This window comes from Xyrauchen texanus, chromosome 43, assembly GCF_025860055.1.
Source record: "Xyrauchen texanus isolate HMW12.3.18 chromosome 43, RBS_HiC_50CHRs, whole genome shotgun sequence".
NCBI lineage: Eukaryota > Metazoa > Chordata > Actinopteri > Cypriniformes > Catostomidae > Xyrauchen > Xyrauchen texanus.
In genome coordinates, this window is record NC_068318.1 from 28,969,431 (window position 1) to 28,991,923 (window position 22,493).

General features: G+C 37.2%; 1 protein-coding gene across 1 annotated transcript in view; it reads left to right on the forward strand.

The window, feature by feature from the left end:
* The first annotated feature begins 12,378 nt into the window (after window positions 1-12,378).
* The window catches only part of LOC127635684 (electrogenic sodium bicarbonate cotransporter 4-like), a 37,147-nt gene continuing 27,032 nt past the window's right edge, over window positions 12,379-22,493 (forward strand). Inside the window, exons 1-3 of the mRNA XM_052115890.1 lie at window positions 12,379-12,461; window positions 16,280-16,353; window positions 18,000-18,203. Of these exons, the coding sequence (XP_051971850.1) occupies window positions 16,281-16,353; window positions 18,000-18,203 (277 nt within the window). The 5' untranslated portion in view covers window positions 12,379-12,461; window position 16,280. The remainder of the gene's footprint in view (window positions 12,462-16,279; window positions 16,354-17,999; window positions 18,204-22,493) is intronic.

Here is a 22,493-nt window from a genome sequence, read left to right on the forward strand (position 1 = left end):
AGCAACTTCTACTTTGGATTAAACCATTTATTTTTCATGAAAAGAGTGGTTGTGAGATGGCATTGCCAGCTGTAGAAACTATACTGAATGTTACAAAATGAATGCTTGTTAGTGAAACAGTAGCTTAAATGCTCCATGCTTTCTTTTCTGTCTCTAAGAGCATTACTGAAGTCTTTGCAACACCCCAGACAAGCACATATTGAATGTGAATTCAATGTATGACAATGTGGTATTATTGATATCGAAATGGCCTTCTCTCAAAAATTATTTGACCTAATTCTGTGTGTTACAATGAGAATATTCAAGCTAAATGTACTGATATCTGAATTTATATTATTGTTTACTTTAATTATTTAGCAGTTCCATGGACTTCCAGTGCAGTCTCATGATGAAGAGGATCTTCACACATCCAGCAGTGCCATCAGCAGTACCACTATAGCGGATACTTCCATCACATCAACACCTCATTGAGGTGAAAGAGGCGACACCACTCCCTAGCGGCATCACCACAATGACAGATCTCTTTAATAATATCAGGTGACAGTACTATGGCTAAGTGTCAAGAGATGCTGTGTGCTGAGAAATAGTGAAAAAGGATTTAATGTATTTATTGTATTAACGTGCACTTTAAAAAAAATTGTATTATTGAATGGATTTAATATACGTGCATTTTATATATAGTTTATGCAAATGTTCTGTTTGATAAGTTCCTGTAATTTTTTTGAAAATAAATGGTTAGTGTTATAAAAGGGTGTTTATGGTTGGGGTGCCTCTGATGCATCTGCATAACTTTTCTTAATAAAACATTCCGTTTGTTTCTAGAACTAAATGGGAAAAAATGTGGCCTCAGACTTTTGGACCCTTCTGTAAATGGAACTTTTTTTCTTCTTCATTCAAATATATAATAAAGATAGAAAATTAGGACGAGAAAAACGGAAGAAAGAGGCACTTGGCATGCCTTACCAGGAAATAGATTTTATGTATCACCTTGTTTCCAAACTGTCTGGCACAAAGAGGGAAGTTCAATTAGTAAAATGGCCTGTTAGTAAGTGACCATGAACATACCTAAAAATAAACTTGGCAGACCTATGCAGATGTGGAGATTTAGAAGTCATTTAATTCTTTAAGAGGGCGATGCATGTTCTTGCAATATGTCTTGTTAATTTCAGTTAATGCAAATGTATGTATGCAGTCAATATGCAGTCAAGCACTTATAGTTAGCTAGTAGTTAATAATCAGAGCAGAGGGGAGACATGACTATTACATATATTAATGAGCTGCAAAAGCATAAAAGCTAGTAAATTTCCACAGTGAAATATGGAATGAAAGCATGCTCTAGTTACTGCAGTCTTTGTCTAAAACATAAAGCTCCCTCATACTGCTACTGTAACTACATTTCACCAAAAGATATTCTCTCTAACCATTTTTGAGAGTCTAAAAGGTTTTATGAAAGTGAAAGTGACCAATAAAATAAAAAACATATAAACAAAGTTTAAACCAGTGTCATCCAAGACTGAAATACTGCAGTTTGAGCAAGTGAACAGATGCTGACCCTTGTATAACCTTACTGTAATTTTAAACTGGGAACATTTAGATCATTGAATTGTTGGTGGTCTCCGTGATGCTTTGCTGTTAGGTTATCAGATAAAAATAAGAACATATGTTGTGCTGTCAGAGGCATTCAGGAACATTTTGAAATGGTAAAATGGTGTTTTGATTGGGTGAATGATCATGACTGGATCAGCGATGAGGTTTATTTGTTGATTTGCTTTGTTTTGGTCCTGCTCCATGCACCTGTCCACATCCTCCCTGGTGGCTGCAAGTGTCCAACCAAATGAGAATTATCAAAATTGACGGCAAGGAAATAGAAATTCAATCTCACATATCACCTGATGCCCGCTAGAACACCAGAAAGTCGGAAAAAGATAACATTAATAATATCCTTATCACCTAAACTTTTGAGATGCTAAACTGTGTAATACTTAAGCACAGTATCTTTTTAATAATATCTTGGAATTAAAACCATACACCATCAAATATGTAAATATCTTGCGTGGCCTGTAAACTGCTTGACCCTGGAGTCATTATGCTTGGGGTCATTGTCCATTTGTAAGACCCATTTGTGACCGAGCTTTAACTTCCTGGCTGATGTCTTGAGATGGTGCTTCAATATAGCCACATCATTTACCTTCCTCATGATGCCATCTATGAAGTGCCTTCTGCAGCAAAGCACCCCCTCAACATGATGCTGCCACATCCATGCTTCACAGTTGGGATGGTCTTCTTCAGCTTGCAACCCTCACCCTTTTTCCTCCAAGCATAATGATGGTCATTAAGGCCAAAGAGTTCAATTTTTCTTTCATCAGACCAGAGGACATTTCTCCAAAAAGTAAGATCTTTGTCCCCATGCGCACTTGTAGTCTGGCTTTATATGGCAGTTTGGAGCAGTGGCTTCTTCCTTGCTGAGCAGCCTTTCAGGTTATGTCGATATAGGACTCGTTTTACTGTGGATATATATACTTGTCTTCCTGTCTCCTCCAGCATCCTCACAAGGTCCTTGGCTGTTATTCTGGGATTGATTTACAGTTTTCTTTACCAAACTATGTTCACCTCTAGGAGACAGATTTCATCTCCATTCTGAGCGGTATGATGGCTGCGTGGTCCCGTGGTGTTTATACTTGCGTACTATTGTTTGTACAGATGAATGTGGTACATTCAATGATCTGAGGTCTTGGCTGATTTCTTTTGATTTTCCCATGATGTCATGCAAAAATGCAATGAGTTTGAAGGTAGGCCTTAATTACAGTACATCGACTCCAATTAGCCTATCAGAAGCTAAATTAGGCTTGACATAATTTTCTGGAATTTTCCAAGCTGCTTAAAGGCACAGTTAACTTGCCCAACTGGAATTGTGATATAGTCAATTAAAAGTGAAACAAATTATCTGTAAACAATTGTTGTATAATGTACTCATGTCATGCACAAAGTAGATGTCCTAAATTACTTTCCAAAACTGTAGTTTTCTAATATGAAATCTGTGGAGTGATTACATTTTTTTTTTTAATGACTTCAACCGAAGTAATTTGCAGGACAGTTTAATGACTATGACTTTAACAGGTGAGGATCACACAGGGTGCAATGCAGCAGGACCAGGTGAGAGTTAACATCCTTCCATACTCACACAATCTCCAGAAATGAAATGTAAATTCCAATTTCATGCAGAAATTGGATGTACATGCTCTATATCAGGATTCACACATATTAAATTGGATTTGTAGAGTGATCTCTTGAAGAATGAATCACTGCAATCATTTCGGTCTCAGTGAGTGAACAAGCAGATGCAATTACTATCATTCTTATCACACACATCCAACAAACAATAAAGTAAAAGTAAACAATCATTCAGCTGGTAGTTGTTTTAGTCTTTGTGAGAGCTTTTTTATAGCACCTTGGAGAAACTCAAGGCTGCTTATCATATGTTTTATATTTTGGTGGCACAAACGAATCTTTGAATCTGTTGCAAAAGCAAGAATGTTTAACAATTGGCTGTTTAAACATCAGCCGCTCAAACTTTAGGGAGCGTTAACTGTGTATTATTCACCAAATTAAAGTCAAGCTGTCTTTTGAGTCCTAATGAGATGTAAGTGGGTAAGTACAAAGTAAGAGCAGCCTCTGTTTAATCAGTTCTTCAAAATGTTTTGTTCTTGTAAGTGCCCCCCACGCCCCCCCCCTTTACGATTTACTTATAGGTATAACTCACTCAAAAAATGCCATATTTTCATGGTCTTCCAAACCTGTATGACTTTCTTCTGTTGCGCACAAAAGGAGATGTTAGGCAAAATGTTAGCCTTGTTACAATACAATGAAAGTGAATGGTGACTTAGGCTAACATTGTACCTGATCTCTTCTTTTGTGCTCAACGGAAGAAAGAAAGTCATACTGGTATGGAGAACATGAGTAATTGCTGACAGAATCTTACATTTTTTTGCAATGGCATTGAGCCAAAAATTTCCTCAAGCATTAATTTCGGAGCTCTCCTCTCTCTGGCATATCGACTCTAAACAGGTGCTGCTTTCTCTCTTTAGTTCATTGATAGCACATTAAATTAAAGTCTTCAGATCTGCTGCTGGTGGAACAGATGAAATATGGTTGATTTAATGTGCCAAAAAGATTAAGCAACAAGTTCTCTATTGTTCCCTGGCTTGCTGGTAAGAATGATGACCCAACATTTTCAGGTATGTCACAAAACTCTGCAACTAGACAACTAATGTTAGATGATCAAGTACCAATGCTGAGTTTTGATGCGATTTAAAGGTGAATTTTGACATTTCTGCACTACTACCAGTGTCGTCAAATTGAATTTAAAAACAGTGAATGTTGTCAAACAGGTTTCTTGGACAGTCCATCTGTCTACCATTGGCTTGACAAACAGATCGTCCGTAGATTTAAAGGTACACTCCTTCCTTTTTCCTTTGAGTATCAACTTTGTCAGATGTTACTCTTTACGCTTCTGATGTCGTTTCAACCGAGTGGATAATGTGAGGTCTCGTCTGTATCGCTTGGAATCCACCCTCTCTTGAAGCCTAACAGAAGCAATGATTTATAGTTAAAATGTACTTAAATATTGATCTTATTTGCACCAAAAATAATCGTATCACTTTAGAAAAAAATAAATAATAAAAATAATTCCTTGCATTTATATAGCGCTTTTCTAGGCACTCAAAGCGCTTTACGTAGTATAGGGGGAATCTCCTCAACCACCACCAGTGTGCAGCATCCACCTGGATGATGCGACGGCAGCCATTGTGCGCCAGAACGCCCACCACACACCAGCTATTGGTGGAGAGGAGAGAGTAGAGTGATGTAGCCAATTCAGGGATGGAGATTAATACGATGCCATGGTAGATAAGGGCCAATGGGGGGTATTTGGCCAGGACACCGGGGTTACACCCCTACTCTTTACGAGAAGTGTCCTGGGATTTTTAATGACCACAGAGAGTCAGGACATCGGTTTAACATCTCATCCGAAGGATGGTGCCTTTTTTACAGTATAGTGTCCCCGTCACTATACTGGGACATTCATTTAACAGCTGGAGTTGTTATGCAGGGGCGGAGCCAGGGGGTGGGCAGGCATCCTATATCCAATCCTATCTGTTTTTGTATCCACGTGTCGAAAGTGACGACCAATACCCCTAATTCAGGCTCCGCCTCTTGTCGTATGGATGACATTTATGCTGAATGTCTGTGATTTTTGGAGCGTCAAAAGGGAAATCTCCATTCACTTGCATTTTAAGGACCTACTGAGCTAAACTAGTTTTCTATTTTTCTTCAAATGTGTTCTGGTGAAGAAAAGAAGACATACACACCTGGAATATCATGAGGGTGAGTAAATAATGAGAGAATTTTCATTTCTGGGTGAACTATTCGTAACCTTCAACACACACACATTGTTTAGGTTTTGTGGCTATAGGCCTACTTTTGAAGACGTTTGTATTTTAATGTGTACAGATTGGCCCCATCACTGTAAACTTTTTAAAGAAAAGGAGGGACAAGTCGAAATTCAACATCATGCTACAAATGCTGTCGTTTGAGCTTGAACCCAGAATATTCCTTAGAGCAAAAATCTCCATTTAATATCATTACTATTTAGGAGAAACACTCAATACAATTTCCTAACCTTTAAATATATCTATAGGTTTGGAAATTGTATTGACCACTAGCAACCAATTACCACGGACTCATTACACAAAGACCTTGTCAACATAATTTTTGTGACTAAAAAAAATAGCCATTTCCTGTTACATTATGTTGTTGTGAATAACAATGATAAACTCACTGTCAGCTAGAAATGGAAATTCTGAAATGTCACCCAGTTAGCTAAACAGAAAAGAGTGTTGTGGCAATGGCATGTACCTATTACTTGACATTCACTACTACCAACATTGTTTGACATTTACACACAAACAGATGAACCAATACTCATCCATTCAGGAAGCTGTGTTTGGTGTTCCAATGAAAGCTATATTGGAATATATATGACCCATATTCTTGGTTTGACTTGTAGATGTGAGATGTGAGCCTGCATGTGTACTAACAGTAGACAAATCCCCCTGAAGTATCTCTTATGTGTTCACAGACGCCATTGAAATGGTCCAGTACACATTACCCATAATCATCATGCCGTGAATGTTGCTCTGGCTTAAATTTACGTCTAATCCCTGATTATTATATCTCAAGTGAATGAATTTTATGCAGACTTCCTTCTCACAAATCGTAAAATTATTCATTTGGATGGAAGGTCTTATCCTCTGACTCAGCTTATCCACAAGGACATCTCATGCTTACAAGTTTTTTAATTTATTATGAAGAAATGTTTTTGTCTTTTAGCACTGCAAGAACATGAGTCTAAATTTGATTGAAAGGGACATCACGATATGTAATTGGCACTTGATTAGTCTCCTTGAATTGCAAATCTCTATAATATTTTCTTAATGGAACAATGCTAACTATTGGTTTGACCAACATGGTATCATAGAATCACATTACAAGACTTATGTTTTTGCCCTCCTAGTTGATGAACACTAGAGGCGCTACAACAACAATGACTTTCATTCACTTTCACATAAATCCAGAGTAAAACGACAGATTATCAGTTCATAAACATGCCCAGTTCCTCACACAATTTTATCTTATGACATCTAAACACTTTTGCTATAGCGCATGGCTTTTACATTTACATTTACAATTATGCATTTGGCAGACGCTTTTATCCAAAGTGACTTACAGTGCACTTATTACAGGGACAAACCCCCCGGAGTGTCTTGCTCAAGGACACAATGGTTGTGGCTGTGGGGATCGAACCTGTGACCTTCTGATTAACAGTTATGTGCTTTAGCCCACTACCACCACCACCACCACCACCACTTTTAAGGTGATACATTTTAACGTTTGCAATGCATAACCAACTTCATTTACAAGCTTGTTCGACTGTGATCAAATTGCGCAGTAGCTCAACTTATAGAGCGTTGCACTTACAATGCAAGGACTGGGGTACGAGTCTCGAAATGCATGCAATAAGACACATTTACATAGTTTTAGCAGATCGTGTGGAGGTTGGAAGCTTATTCCACCACAGAGGAACAGAGAAAGTGAATGATTGTGAAATGGACTTTGGGCCTCTGCAATGGGACCACCAAGCGCCGCTTGTTCATTGACTGCAGAGAGTGAGTGGGGACATAAACGCGGAGGAGTGACTTGAAGTAAGAGGGTGCTCTTCCATTGGCTGTCCTGAGGGCCAGAGTCAACACCTTAAAATTGATGCAGGCAGCTACAGGTAGCCAATGGTGTGAAATTAAGAGGGGGATGACATGAGCCCTCATTGGTTGATTGAAGATCAGGTGCGTTACTGTGTTCTGGACCATCTGCAGCGGCTAAATCGTGCTAACTGGGAGGCCGGCCCAAAGATTTTATGACCTGGGGCGTAGATTCCGGGGGGATCGGGGGAGGTAACCCCCATATAATCAAAACAAGCAAGTACAACCCGCCCAATATTTATTGCATGATCAATGGAAACATAGGTAAATGCTTCAAGCTGCAACCCCCCAATGTTCAAGCCAATTCCCGCTCTTGGTTATGAGTGGAATTATGTGGTAACTTCAGCAATTGTGTTTTTCATCTCACATTTATTTTTATGTCACTATCAGTTAGGTTTAAGGTTTAGGGTCAGGAGGTAGGATTTGTTGATATGAAGCTCGATAGAGCACTAACCTTAAAAACCTCATCTGTTTGAAAGAACATTTAACTCGCTTTTAGTGTGAACTCACGTGTGTATTATTAGTGATGGTTGCTAAGGTAAACAGCACAAACATCTTTGGGTTTGGGATTTGATCAAACCCCTGACCCCCAGATTTAAACATCTCATCTAGCATTATTTGTTCTACAAACATGAATGACTCCTCAAATCGTGTGTCCTGGGGTGTGCTCTTAATTTCAAAGTGATTAAACTTACGATTGTTGCATGACAGGCAAAGAAATTTCAAAGACTTGAAATACGCTTCTGCTGTCTGAAATTAAAATATATCAATCTTTAGCTCCGTAGACTCTGTCTGAAAGTCAAAGCTGATGTTTAGAGGTTGTCTTTATTGTCGCACATAAATTCATTACAAATCTAATAAAGACGAGCACCAAATCATGATCAAGGGCTTCGATTGGCTTGAACATTAGAGGGGTTACAGTGTGAAGAATTTACATGTTTCCATCGTTCATTGGATAAAAATTGGGGGGGGTTTGTACTTGCTTGTTTTGATTATTGGGGGTTACCTTCCCTAGAATCTGCACCCCTGATCATGAAACATGTTTCTTCCATCATGGATCACAAAAGCCCAGGCAGAATTTTAGGTCTAGTTGATTTGCAGTTTGCAATGTGGCGTTAGATAAGTTTGTGATGCCATCTGGTGGATCATGTACAAGTGGCTCGGATAAATATTGTGTCTGATGGTTGTGGACTGTTACACAAATAGGTTCAACTTTAATATAGTGGTAGGTCCTAAGACAAGCATTACTATTACTATGTTTATTATGATACAATTTTGTCCACTGTTGTACTATTTAGTACCCTTTTATAAAAAGCCTCTAATAAATGTTACATTAGGACTGTTTAAGGTTCTTTTTGCATGCTGTGTTGGGTTGTAATTTGGCCTCTGGCCTTCAGTTTTACCTCAACATTACTCAGAATTACAGCACTGAATATTTTATGAATTGTAAATTTGAATAGACATCTATTGGTTTGTTCTTGAAGGGGTCTTTGGATCATAAAACTTCACAACTCTCAATCAAAGTTTAAATATGTAAATATCTGCAGTAATTTTCCCTTACATCGAATAGTTTGCAGACTTGCTGTTTTATTAGTCATGTTTTATTGATTATGGCCTTCATATGACTTATTGTCATATTTTTCTGTTGCCAGAGGTCATGCCCTCTTATGAAAACGGTTCCATCAATGGATTTGATCTTGTGTTATTACTGTATTTTAATTAATCAATATTTTGGCTAGAATATTGATTATATTGTCAAGTCAAATCAAGTCATTTTTATTTGTGAAGCGCTTTTCACAACACACATTGTTTCAAGGCAGCTCTACTGAAAATCATGCTTTAACAGACAATGAAACTGTAATATCTATAAAGTCTTAGAGTCATCATTATGTAATTGTAAATTGTGTATAAAAATGTATTAAATTGTTAAATAATAATTGTATTTAGAACCCCAGTGAGGAAACCAAAGGAACACAAAACTCCATAAGATGTTGGTTAATGCTTAAAACAACCTTGGGAGAAACCAGACTCACTGTGGGGGCCAGTTCCCCTCTGGCTAACAGCATGAATATAATGCCAATATTAGTTATTTATGTGCAGTGCAAGTCATGGTTTAAAATGTGTAAACTAAGTGTTAAGAGCCGATGTTTAAACAAAGATTTTGTATGAACTGTAAGATTAATGACTAATGTCTTTGAAGTCCATCCTGGATTATCTGCAGAAGTTCAAATAGATACATAGTCCTTTGTTAGTTGGCTGATGAAAGCTTTTGTTGGTAATTAATTGATAGCCTATTCTTCCATTTCAAGAGTGTAGTCCATCATTAAATTAAGGTGATGCAGGCAGAGATCAGTGAGGTGCTTTGCAGTTCAACCGGCAGGTCATTTCAGTGGGGTCCATCGTAAATCCAATTTTCAGGCAATGGCATATGAAGTATCCGATGTCTTATAGATGGAGTTGGCATCAGTTAATCCTCTGAAGTCCATCATAAAAGACTGAAGTGTCTGGCTAGCACTGCCTGTAGTTTGTCATCATTATTCAATGACATGTAGCAGTGGAGTCCAACACCAAGCAGGAACGGAGATGGATCTGGCCGGCTCTGGTAACCTCAGACAGTGAAACAAATAGAATAATATTAGTGTAGCTGCCATTCTGGTTCCGGCAGACCTAACTAAATTTGCCTAATTGTGAGTCAACGGATAAATTAGGTGTATACCTGGCTAAATAGATGAGTCTTTAGTCAAGACTTAAACTGAGTGAGTGTGTCTGCATTCCAAAAACTGTTAGGGAGACTATTCCATGGATTTGGAGCCGAAAAGGATCTTCATCCTTTTGTGGATTTTGATATTCTAGGAACAATTAACAGGCCAGAATTTTGTGATCGTAATGAACATGATGGAATAACGCATCATAGAAGGTCACTTAAGTACTGTGGAGCTAGACCATTCAAAGCTTTGTATGTAGTTAACAGAATTTTTTAATTAATATGAAATTTAACACGTAGCCAATGTAACAAAAATTAAATTGGGCTAATATGATCATATATCTTGGAACCAATTGAAATATATTTATTGAACTTGCAGTACATCCTCCCAGTAATGCAATACAATAATCTAGTCTTGAGGTCATGAATGCATGAATTAGTTTTTCGGCATCAGCAACAGAGAGCATGTGTCGTAACTTAGTAATATTTATGAGGTGGAAGAATGCAGTTCTACAAACATTGGTAATTTGATTTTCAAAGGACAGATTGGTATCAAATAAAACACCTAAATTCTTCGCTGCAGAAGACGTCATAACAGTACATCCATCAAGGGTCAAATACAATTTTAGCATCTTATTTTTTAGAGGTTTTTGGTCCAATAATTAGTACCTCTGTTTTGTCGGAATTGAGTAGAAGGACATTTTTGGCCATTCAATTTGATTTCATTGATACACTCTGCTAATTTGTGGAATTGTGAAATTTTGTCGGGTTTAGCAGAAATATAAAGTTGGGTATTGTCGGCATAACAGTAGAAACTTATTACACAATTCCTGATAATGTCTCCCAGGGGAAACATGTATGAGGAGAAAAGCAGAGGCCCAAAAACTGATCCCTGTGGCACTCCATAATTAACAATTGTTTTGATTTGACAATTCCTCGTTTACACATACAAAGTGGTAGTGGTCTGATATATAGGACCTGAACCATGCTAATGCAAGTCTGCCAATGCCAACATAATTATCTAGCCTATTCACGAGAATTTCATTATCTATGGTGCTGTAGGCTGCACTAAGATCTAAAAGCACTAGAAGAAAAATGCAGCCGCGATCAGATGATGAGAGCAAATCATTTGTAACTCTGATAAGTGCAGTCTCTGTACTGGGATGGGCCTAAATCCTGACTGAAATTGTTCATATAGATACCATTTCTCAGTAGAAATGAACACAGTTGGGAGGACACTACCTTTTTTTTAGTATTTTCAACATAAATGTGAGATTTGAAATCTATAATTAGCCAATTTGCCAGGATCAAACTGTGGTTCTTAATTAGCGGTAGATTATGAGAAGATTATGAGAGCGGCAACTGTGTGTGTCTCTCACTCCCGAACTGCCGTCTCCAGCTCCCCTTTATCTCCCTTTCCCAATAATTAGTTGACTCAGCACCGGCCACTCCCTCCTCCTCGTCACACTGCCATTTTAAAGTTTCTTGGGACATGTCCTAAGGATAGCAAGGAGTTAATAATATTAAGAAGAGGTTCTGAGATTACAGGGAATACCTCTTTTAAGAGCTTAGTTGGTATTGGATCTAACAGACATGTTGTGACTCTTTGATTTTTTAGCTCTTCTTTGACAGCGAAGGATTGAAGTTGCTTGTAAGGAAAATTATAAGACACTGTTTTCCGAGGTGCTGTGACAGTTGATTGCATAATTCCAATTTTATTACTGATGATTTCTATTTTATCAGTAAAGAAATTCATGAAGTCTGTTTATTGATTATTGTTGTGCTGTGCCGGAATAGCTGGTTCAGTCGAGGCTTTACACCTAACCAATTCAGCCACAGCACTGAATAAATACCTAGGACTGTTGTGGGTCTTTACATGCACCACGAAATACCTCTAATTTTGTATTCTTCCACTTGCACTCAATTTTCCAAACGTGCTCTCTTGAGAGCATGAGTGTGATCATTGTACCATGGTGCGGGGATTAAAGAAAATTTTCTTCAATCAAAGAATATTGGATTTCTTCCACATGAGACTCCTGCAAACAATTTGTTTCCTTAGATCTTTAGCCATTCTCTCCCAAATATGCATGCAACACAAGTATGGATAAACCACAACATTGGGATTATGTTGTTATAGAACTATCACACTAGTGTGATTCGTTTTAAAAGCGCCTACATGATGTTCAGTGTGAACGTGATGTCTGCATATCATTTGATGGACAATGTGTCTTGTATCTCACCACCATACTGTGTTTCAGTGCTTATGGCCTGCAGCGTTTGAATGTTCAGCCAATTACAAGAGAGATGGAGAGGGATGAAGAATCATTGTCTCTACTGTCTGTGTGTGCTTGATACTGTACAGAGAAAATCACAGCTGATACAGACTAATGCTCATCGCAGTGCTTGAGTTATTGACCTCATCTCAACGAAACTTCTGCAATAAGGTAAGATCTGGTCTTTGTTTAATTTTAAAAGTCTTTGGAGTTCTTTGGTGAACTGATAAAACTTTGGTGAACTGCTTTCCCATGATCATGGAAAATCTGGAAATATTAGAGAATATTTAAACTGTTATTTTTATGGCTGGAATAATCATGAAAATTAATAAAATATTATATGAGTCTAAATAAAGTCATGGAAAATCATGGAAATTCCTGTAGTGAAAAAAAAAATTGTAGTTATACTCAGTTCATATTATTGGGAAGAGATGGCAGCAGGATGCACCTTGGGAAGAAGCAGGCCGGTGGAGGCAGTATGATGCTCTGGGAAATGTTCTGCTTAGAAACCTTGGGTCCTGGCATTCATGTGGATGTTACTTTGACACATACACCTACCTAAATATTATTGCAGACCACATACACCCCTTCATAGCAGCGGTATTGGCTGATGGCAGTGGCCTCTTTCAGCAGGATAATTCACCCTGCTACACTGCAAAGGTTGCCTGAGGAACATTACAAAGAGTTCAAGGTGTTGACTTGGCCTCCAAATACCTCAGATCTCAATCCGATTGAGCATCTATGGGATGTGCTGGACCAACAAGTCCGATCCATGGAGGAGCACCTCGCAACTTACAGGACTTTAAGGATCTGCTGCTAATGTCTTGGTGCCAGATACCTTCAGAAAAGGGTGTGTGTGTGTGTGTGTGTGTGTGTGTGTGTGTGTGTGTGTGTGTATAGGTTTATACTACATTGTGGGGACCAAATGTCCCCACAAGGATAGTAAAACCTGAGATCACCTACCTTGTGGGGCCCTGCTAGCGGTCCCTATAAGGGAAATGGTTTAACTGTTTTTTTTAAATGTAAAAAAGAAAAAAAGGTTTCTGTGAGGGTTAGGGGATAGACATTATCGTTAGATCTGTATAAAGTCTATGGAGAGTCTCCACAATGATATAAAAACAAGTTTGTGTGTGTGTGTATCTTTAATGAATGCCTTCATCTATTTGTTTATTATGGTATTATTTACTTGTGTTTACACTCCAAAAAATATATTTGAGCCTGTTTTTAAGAATAACACATTTTGGCGCCTGGGTAGCTCAGCGAGTAAATACGCTGACTACCACCCCTGGAGTCGCGAGTTCGAATCCAGGGCGTACTGAGTGACTCCAGGTCTTTTCTAAGCAACCAAATTGGCCCGGTTGCTAGGGAGGGTAGAGTCACATGGGGTAACCTTCTCTTGATCACTATAATGTGGTTTTCGCTCTCGGTGGGGCACGCGGTGAGTTGTGCGTGGATGCTGCGGAGAATAGCGTGAAGCCTCCACATGCGCCATGTCTCCACGGTAATGCGCTCAACAAGCTACAAGATAAGATGCGCGGATTGATGGTCTCAGACGCGGAGGCAACTGAGATTCGTACTCCGCCACCCGGATTGAGATGATTCACTACGCCACCATGAGGACTTAGAGCGCATTGGGAATTGGGCATTTTAAATTGGGGAGAAAAGGGAGAGAGAATGAAAAAAAAGAATATCGCAGTTTAATTTCATAACAAAAATAAATTTGCATTTTTTAATGCTTAACCAAAATGAAATGAATACAAATAAAAAATATATATTTTATTTATTTATTTTTTTATTTGATTAAGGATTACTTATTTAAATTTGATGGAATTTTGTCATGAAATTGAAATGTGTAAATCTTAAAATAATTTTTTTACGTGTAGTTTTTTCGAAAAAGTATCAAACATCTAAATGTTTATTATGGTATAATTTAGTTTACTAGTATTTAGTCTTATTTTTCAAAAGTCTCTAATAAATGCATGTTGTGTTTGGTTGTAATTTTCCTCAACATTATTCAAATTTACAGTAATTCCAGCAAAGACTGACTAATACATAACTTGCAAATTTAAAAAAGTGCATTCATTTGTTATTGAAAACTAAGTTTAAATGTGTTTTTGAACACTGGAAGTTTAGTACCCTTTATGTGAGGCCACCAAATAAATGTGTATATCTGTGAGCATTTCCCCGTTTCCCTGCCATATTGTCACAGTGGCGTTTCCCAGTGAATCAATGATGCTGTCAGTCCTTATTATCTGTTTGTCCTGGAGTTGTTAATTCATCTGGTGTGAAGGACACTGTTCAGACAGTGTTAATTACACTATTACATCTACTATAGTCAAATATTAAAGCACCATGGCCTTGGCCGCCCAAGGCCATGGTGCTTTAATATTTGACTAAAGTAGATGTAATAGTGTAATTAACACTGTTTATTCCATTGAAAAAAAGAAAGATTTATAGTTATAAATCCTCATGCTTTAGTGATCATTCAAACACTGTTAAAAGGAATTGTTGACTTGAAACTGTCAAATGTAATTTTAAAGTTAATCTTAAAGTTAAAAACATGACTAACTAGTTTAATAATTCTCATCAATGCTTTCTTTATCCCATTTACATTTGTTCATCCACTAAATGCAAAACGTTATGTTCGGACAACATTTTTTTTTTACAAGGCAACTTTCATTATCAATTAGCAACTTGTCAACATTTTTACATATTTACATAGTACTAAAATCTTTGCTTCTGAAAAAACAATGGTGGGTGTTCACAAATTCTATCAGCAACGTTCTCCAATATGTGACTGTTTGTTCAGACATCTATTTTAGGAATATTGTTGGCCTAATACTTGTTGATTTTTGGAGAATGCAAAATTATTCAAGAAGTACTGTATGCTGTATATAATGCAATTGTTTTATGGACAGTGTTGTTAATTACCATTCTATATTACTGATGGCATAGTAAGAAACCAGAGAGAAAACCCATCTGAACTGAAGGCACTGAAATGAATCTTTTTGGGTTAATTGTTCTCTGTGTTTCATTAATACTTCATTCATTTATTTACTTTAATGCTACTTATTGGCCCAGTTGCAAGCATCTGCCTGATCCACTGTAACAAAGATTTGACTTATTGAATAAGTTTAATGCTGATAATGTGGGACACAGCCACTGTCTCTGAATATTATTCAGTTATTTTGGCAGCTTTGTGACACAAGAGAGCAGTATGTGTGCGTGCGTGTGCATGTGTGTGTGTGCATGCGTGCGTGCGCGTGTGTGGGCAGGTTTAAGTGGTTTACGAGGCCTTTTTTTTAGGTTTCAAACTGGTAATTACAAGGGTATTATGCTATAATGTGGTTTATGAGGACATTTCTAGTGTCCCCATAATTTAAATCTTTAAATATAAATAGAAAATGCAGGAAGTTTTTGTGAGGGTACGGTTTAGGGGATAGAATCTATACTTTGTACAGTATAAAATCATTATGTCTATGGAGAGTCCTCATAATGATAGCTGCACAGTGTGTGTGTGTGTGTGTGTGTGTGTGTGTGTGTGTGTGTGTGTGTGTGTGCGCTGACAGTGAAAATCCTGCTGTAATTATGCATTGGGGTTTCCTTCCCCATCAGCTATAGGGACATCAATCTAATGGAGCCGCAGGTCCACGTGCCACATCAGGCTGGGTTCACAAAGGTCCTCTCATGGTCACTGAAGCTGGGAAACCGAGTCACATCCTGTGACCATCCTGACATTGATCTCATTACTATAACTACTCAAAATGAATAACATGTCTAGTATGTGTAAATACGTTATATTTGCATAAAATGTATGCATTTTTTTCAATCTCTGGGAATCAAACTCATGACAATGCCATGTGTGCCATCCAGTTTAGCAGAAACAAGTTGTGCCCCAACACAACTAAAGCCATCCTAATTTTGCACCCTAATTTTATAGTTTATTGAATTATGACTCTATGTTTTATTCTGCTTTCTTTTTCTATCAGAATGGACCATGACCGGCATAGCAGTAAGAGAAGTGGTCAACGCAGCAGACACCATGATGATAATGATAATGATGGTGAGAGGAGAGCTGCTAAATTTATGTTTTTACAATTATTTGTTGGTAGATGTACACTTTACATGTACTTGACATGGAGCTACAAGTTACTTCTAACTTAGAATCACTTAATTACAGTCAAGATACTATTTTGATAGAACTGTCCGAAGAAACTGATTCGCTCAAAAGAATCATACTTAGACATTATAGGAAAGAACTGTTCAAACAAACCGATTCAATTAAAGGAATCAATTTTAGGGCGTTCTTTGAAAGAACTGTCCGAAAAAACTGATTCGCTCAAAAGAATCATACTTAGACATTATAGGAAAGAACTGTTCGAAAAAACGATTCAATTAAAGGAATCAATTTTAGGACGTTCTTTGAAACAACCATCCCAACAAACTGAATCGCTCAAAAGAATCGTTCTTATTCATTATAAAAAGAACCATCAGAACGAAGAACCGATTTGCTCATTGAAATCATACTTGGGGAAAATGCATTAAATTTGACCTCAGCACGGTTGTTTTTAAATGTGCCATAAAAACAAGGATTTAGAGTTCTATCTTGCTACACCGCTACATCTTAAACAAATAAAATAGCTTATCACTGATGTACTGTAGGTAATTAAATAATGTAAGGATACCTTATTTTAAAAATCACTGAACAAATACAGTTTTGGAATTTCAAATGATCCATTCCAAATCCTCTTGGCTCAAAAATCTATGGGGCATGTGCCCCCTCAGTCTGAATGGTCATGACGCCTCTGGCAGGAACATTGTTTTTATTATTGCAGTCTTGGATAAAATAAGGTTAATGAGTTTATAGGATGGGATTGATTAGGGACAGTTCTGAAAAATACATTCAGTTCACACAGGAAACCTATAGCTGATTAACAATTGACTGTTTCTCCTTCCCAATGAGTAATCAATCTGGTGCCACTGCAGGATGGTGTTGGGGTGATATTTTTTTGGTTTAGATGCCAAGGTGGTTCAGAGTAACATTGTAATGAGGTACAGGAATGAGGACGCAGGAGATGACAATTCCAACTTGGGAATATCACTCTTTTATTCACAAAAATAAACACGTTCACTTAAAGTGCAAGAGTGAAGCCTCAATTCACACACACAAAACGTTGCAACACGGCAGCGGCCAACACACGAGCAGCTTCTCAGCTGGGCTCTCCCTCTCTAGTGCCACTGTCTCCTCTCCTTTAAAGCCCCAATCACTCCTCACGGAAACACAACACAACACAGGAAATCATTCAACACTCATATCGCCTGCTTCACTCTCCACAGCACAGCGCTCGGCCACGCTTCCGCCTCTTAAACGTCATTTTTCATGTCCTAGTATTTACATTCAGAGTTCTGATACTGTACCATGAGACTGTGCTGGTATTAGATGGTAGTACCATAATACTTTGATTTATACCATGATGCTAAATAATTACTAAATTCATGCAACATTGCATTTACAAGGAAATCCAAAAGTGCTTCAAAGAATGCCCTGGTACAGTACATGTCCAAAACAACACATACCATTATACTTTTTGTTAGTGTAAGCACATAATGCTTTTAAATGCCCCAGAATACTTTTTTAGATGTTTTCAAAAGTTGCATTTCTCTTAGTACGGAAAGGAAACTCACAAGTCTTTTGTTCTCTGGTTTTAGAGTCAGTCTACATTGGCGTTCCAGTGCCACAGGGCTACAGAAGAAAGCGCAGACGTCACAGGCACACGTCACGGAATTCCCATGACCGCGACAGCCAGGATAGACACCACAATCGGCATGGTCACCTGGATCGAGAGGAACCATATGACCCAGATGAAGGGGACCAGGACTCCAATGAGCAGTTCTCTGACATCAACTCCAACAGTGAGTTACAACAGTTTCTCTTAACCAGGTGTTGTTGTGCTAACATGGCTCACTGCGGTCCTATAGTATGGAATATTCATATCTTCTCAACCAAGATTTCCTTGGTTGACCAGCAATGCCAGATAATGCATAATGGTCAACCTGCTGTTGAACAACATGGCTCTGCCAGTCTATCAGCACCAAACCAGCACTACCAACTTAAACCAACCTAGACTGTTGAAAGCAGAAACTTCACTCTTGAAAGCTGCCAAAAGTAGTTTTTAATCCTATAAAATGCATACTTCAAACTCCGTTTTAGCTACCTACGGTGGTTTGCCGTCAGGGAGATCGGGCTTTAAACAAACTTACCATGGTAACCATAGTTTCTGCCAATTATGGTTTCTAATGTAAAATCACATCACCTGGAAAACAGAAACCAACACACTTATCTGAAGAACTTATAATAATATAATAAGAAGTCTCCAAAGAACTGTATAGCAACTTATATACAGTACCATATACAGTGAAAATAGTTCTTGATAAGACGATGACCCTTTGCAGAACCTAAAGTGCTTCAGAGAACCTTTGAAGAACCTTTGAAGAACCTTTATATTTAAGAGTGAATCAATGGTAGTTACTGTATGTATATACGTTCATTTGACTTTCAAACACAATCCATCACAGTGAATTATTGATGGAAATCCTACATAATGTTTTTGAGAATCATTTGAGGTTTTAGACAGAAGAGAAAGAGAGAAAGGGAGGGATCAGTGAAGTTGGAGGAGGAGAAAAGCTCTTGTTGGGCCTTTCATGCGTAAGGCACTTTGTCCTGCTTTCAATTCAACACTGGAAAGAACAACATTTCAGACAAGAGAATTTCAAGATCAAGAGCACTTACAAGCATGTTCATCAGAAAGACATGGACCATGTGGAAAGAAATGTAAAATCACAAAGGAACTAATTAAAGGGTGAGTTCAGGGAACCGTAGAAGTGAACAGGTTAATTAAAGAAGTGCAGCTGGACATCTAAGAAACGTCCTTCCAGACCATTGTTGTTTTTCAATGTAAAATTAAGAGTTGGAGTACTAAAGGATGGAGCAGAAACTCTGTGGTTTGGTTGGGTCTTCACTGAACATTCAGGACTCTATACAGTCATTGGTTTCCAGTCTGGATACTCAAAGCACTCTACTGAGCAGATGCATAGGTATATTCAAAGATCTCAAAACTTAATTTCTATTGTTTTTTGCCTAATTTCCTAACTTAAAATTCCTAGACATCAACCATTTTGACTTTCTCACACATTCACAACAGTTTTGGTCACAAATTTTTGGTCAGAGCACATTTGGTTTGGTTGGAGTTTCAATTCTTAGACCTTATAAGAACAAGACATTGCTTGAGTGTCTATTGGTTTGGGGGGGGGGGGGGTAACCTTTGGTAATCTAGAGCTATCATTACTAATAAATATTTTGACAATTGAAGGAATCTCATATTTCAAACCAAAATCAAATGAAAAATAAAAAAAATACAAATGTCACAATGCAAAATAAAAAACCACGAATGGCCCTAAAAATGAGCTGTGTATATTGGAATTTGTGTCAAAATATGAGCCATACATATTCAAGACAGGTTTCGTTAGATTCACCCAATAAGACTGCAGATACCTCTTACAGTTTCACATCAACTGGTCGAACGTCTTAGTTTTAGTTTATTATGTTAAATGCAGGTATTTAATTATTAAATGCACCAACACCTTCAAGAAGACAAGTTCCTTCAAGTTCCTCTAAAGTTTTTCACCTCAAGATGAAAAGCTGACATCTTGGGAATTTACTGAAACTTGATTTGAAGCTAAATGAGTTTCTACCAATAGCTAACTCACCCTATTCACGGCACTTGTTTTCAAGGTAAAGCCACTGTACAGTCAACATATGACTGCATTGTTGAGTGACCTTAATTTAATCCAGTGTTGCAGTATCCAAGGTCTAATATCTGACAGCTCATCTACTGAGTTTAACTGAATAACCAAATGACAAAATACTGAAATACATTAACGAAAAATAAGATGGTGTATTGTACTAGCTGCATATTTCTGATTTTTACTGGGGCATGAAAAGGATTACTTGAAGAAAAACACCCACGTGCTAATAATCCGCTGGGGCCAAAGAAAAGCCACAGATCCATAGTTTGGTCACAACAAGATTGTCATGTTTGCACCTAATAATGCAATGAGTTCTGGTTAATATCCATGGATTGCTCTAAAATGTCAGATTTGACGCACATGACATTTGGGCAGGTTAGCAGGTTTTAGTAGCCCCCAATGGAGCTTATGTAAGTGGACCGTACCTAAGAAATAAAGTCGATGAATTTGATTACATTTTAATGAGTTTTTCAAGTCAAGTGGCATTAATATTAAAAATTTTTACATTAGATATTGATTCTGGCATTATGCTTCAGATTAGAATAAGCCATTGTCACATGGTTATTCTATAACCATAGTATACGTATAAAATAATCTTCCGAGCTTATTCTTTTGATATCTTTCTTTTATTTAGCTTCTTTATAAGATTTATTCACAATCAAATAATATATATATATATATATATATATATATATATATATATATCATCAAAGAAAGATACTTTTCTTTGAATAGACTTTTTGGATTTGCTTCAGATTCTTAATACATAGATTACAGTCCACAGTGCTTCTTGTTTTATTAATTTTAAAGTCCTCTTTAGTGCATTTGACATGACAAAGTAAGTCTTGTCGTAACTCTGAAAACTGAACATCAAACAAAACTCTATACCAATTCCAATTGAAATGTAAAATAAATCACTGATTGATGGTGTATGACAGAATGAGTGAAGTGTGTGTGTGTGTGTGTGTGTGTGTGTGTGTGTGTGAGTGTGTGAGTGTGTGAGTGTGTGAGTGAGTGTGTGAGTGAGTGTGTGAGTGAGTGAGTGTGTGAGTGAGTGAGTGAGTGAGTGAGTGAGTGAGTGAGTGAGTGAGTGAGTGAGTGAGTGAGTGAGACAGAATAAATTACTGGATATTATATTGTTTCTGTTCTCTTTGTTTTAACATCATGCATTGGCAACACAATGAACAATCATTCCAATAAAGCTTCAAATGTGTCATAATTGAAGTCCCAGACACATCTAGTGCATTGCTTATAGGGTGACCAGATTTGGAAAGTCTCAAACTGGGACACCTGGGGGGTTCATGATAAATGCATATACAGTATATACTCTATAGAAATATGAAATACATACATTGTATTAAAATATGTAGCTAAATTCAATACAACATCTTTTAGTACGTGAAACATAATTTTATTTTATTATGTATTGTTTTATATGATTTTAACCACATTTTAGATATTTGTAAAATATTCACATTCCATAGAGCACATTCTATCCATATGATGTTATATTGCATGTGTAATAATGATATGACTTGTCAGTGCTTGAAATGACTTGTCAGCTACATATTTTTACACAAAATGTGCAACATTGGAACTTGTTAAAAAAAATACAATTCTACATTTCCACATTTAAGTGCTTGTATTATATATATATATAAAAAAAAAAACCACTTTATGAATGTGACCTGCAATCTCTTTATTTATTTATTTATTCATTTATGTATTTATTCATTTATGTATATATATATATATATATATATATATATATATATATATATACACTTATGTTTCTCCCTTTTCTCCCAATTTGGAATGCCCAGTTCCCAATGAGCTCTAAATCCCTGTGGTGGCATGGTGGGAAATGCTATCGATTGATCTTAACTTACTGAACCCGGAATATTGCTTTAGATTATAAAGTAATGCAAAATATAGAAGCATTTCACAAGGTGTATCACTGTAATTTGAGTTATCTTATGATGTTCTGGAGGGATATTGCGAAAGTGAAGAGGTTTTGGAAGGTTAGTTCACTACGGAGTCCCTTAGAGGACGTGCATGCCCTCGAACTAAATTTTGCGTGCTCTAGCAATAGTTTTACTACAATTTTACACGTAGTGGCCATGGTTTTACTACAGTAGTACTATGGAATTTGTAGTAAAACATAATATCCACAACATAATGAATTATAATACCATCATTTTTGTTTTCCTGTATTATTACTATGAATATTATGGTTAAAATCACATGGTTTTATAATTTGGCTGCAATAAATACAATTCTCAATCTGATTAGATGTGGCTAAGAATGATGGCCTGTAGATCAAAATGGCTCTAGACTGTCATATTTAGATTTAATTTCACAGCGGGTTAGAGCTGGGTCAGATATTACTGTTTTTCA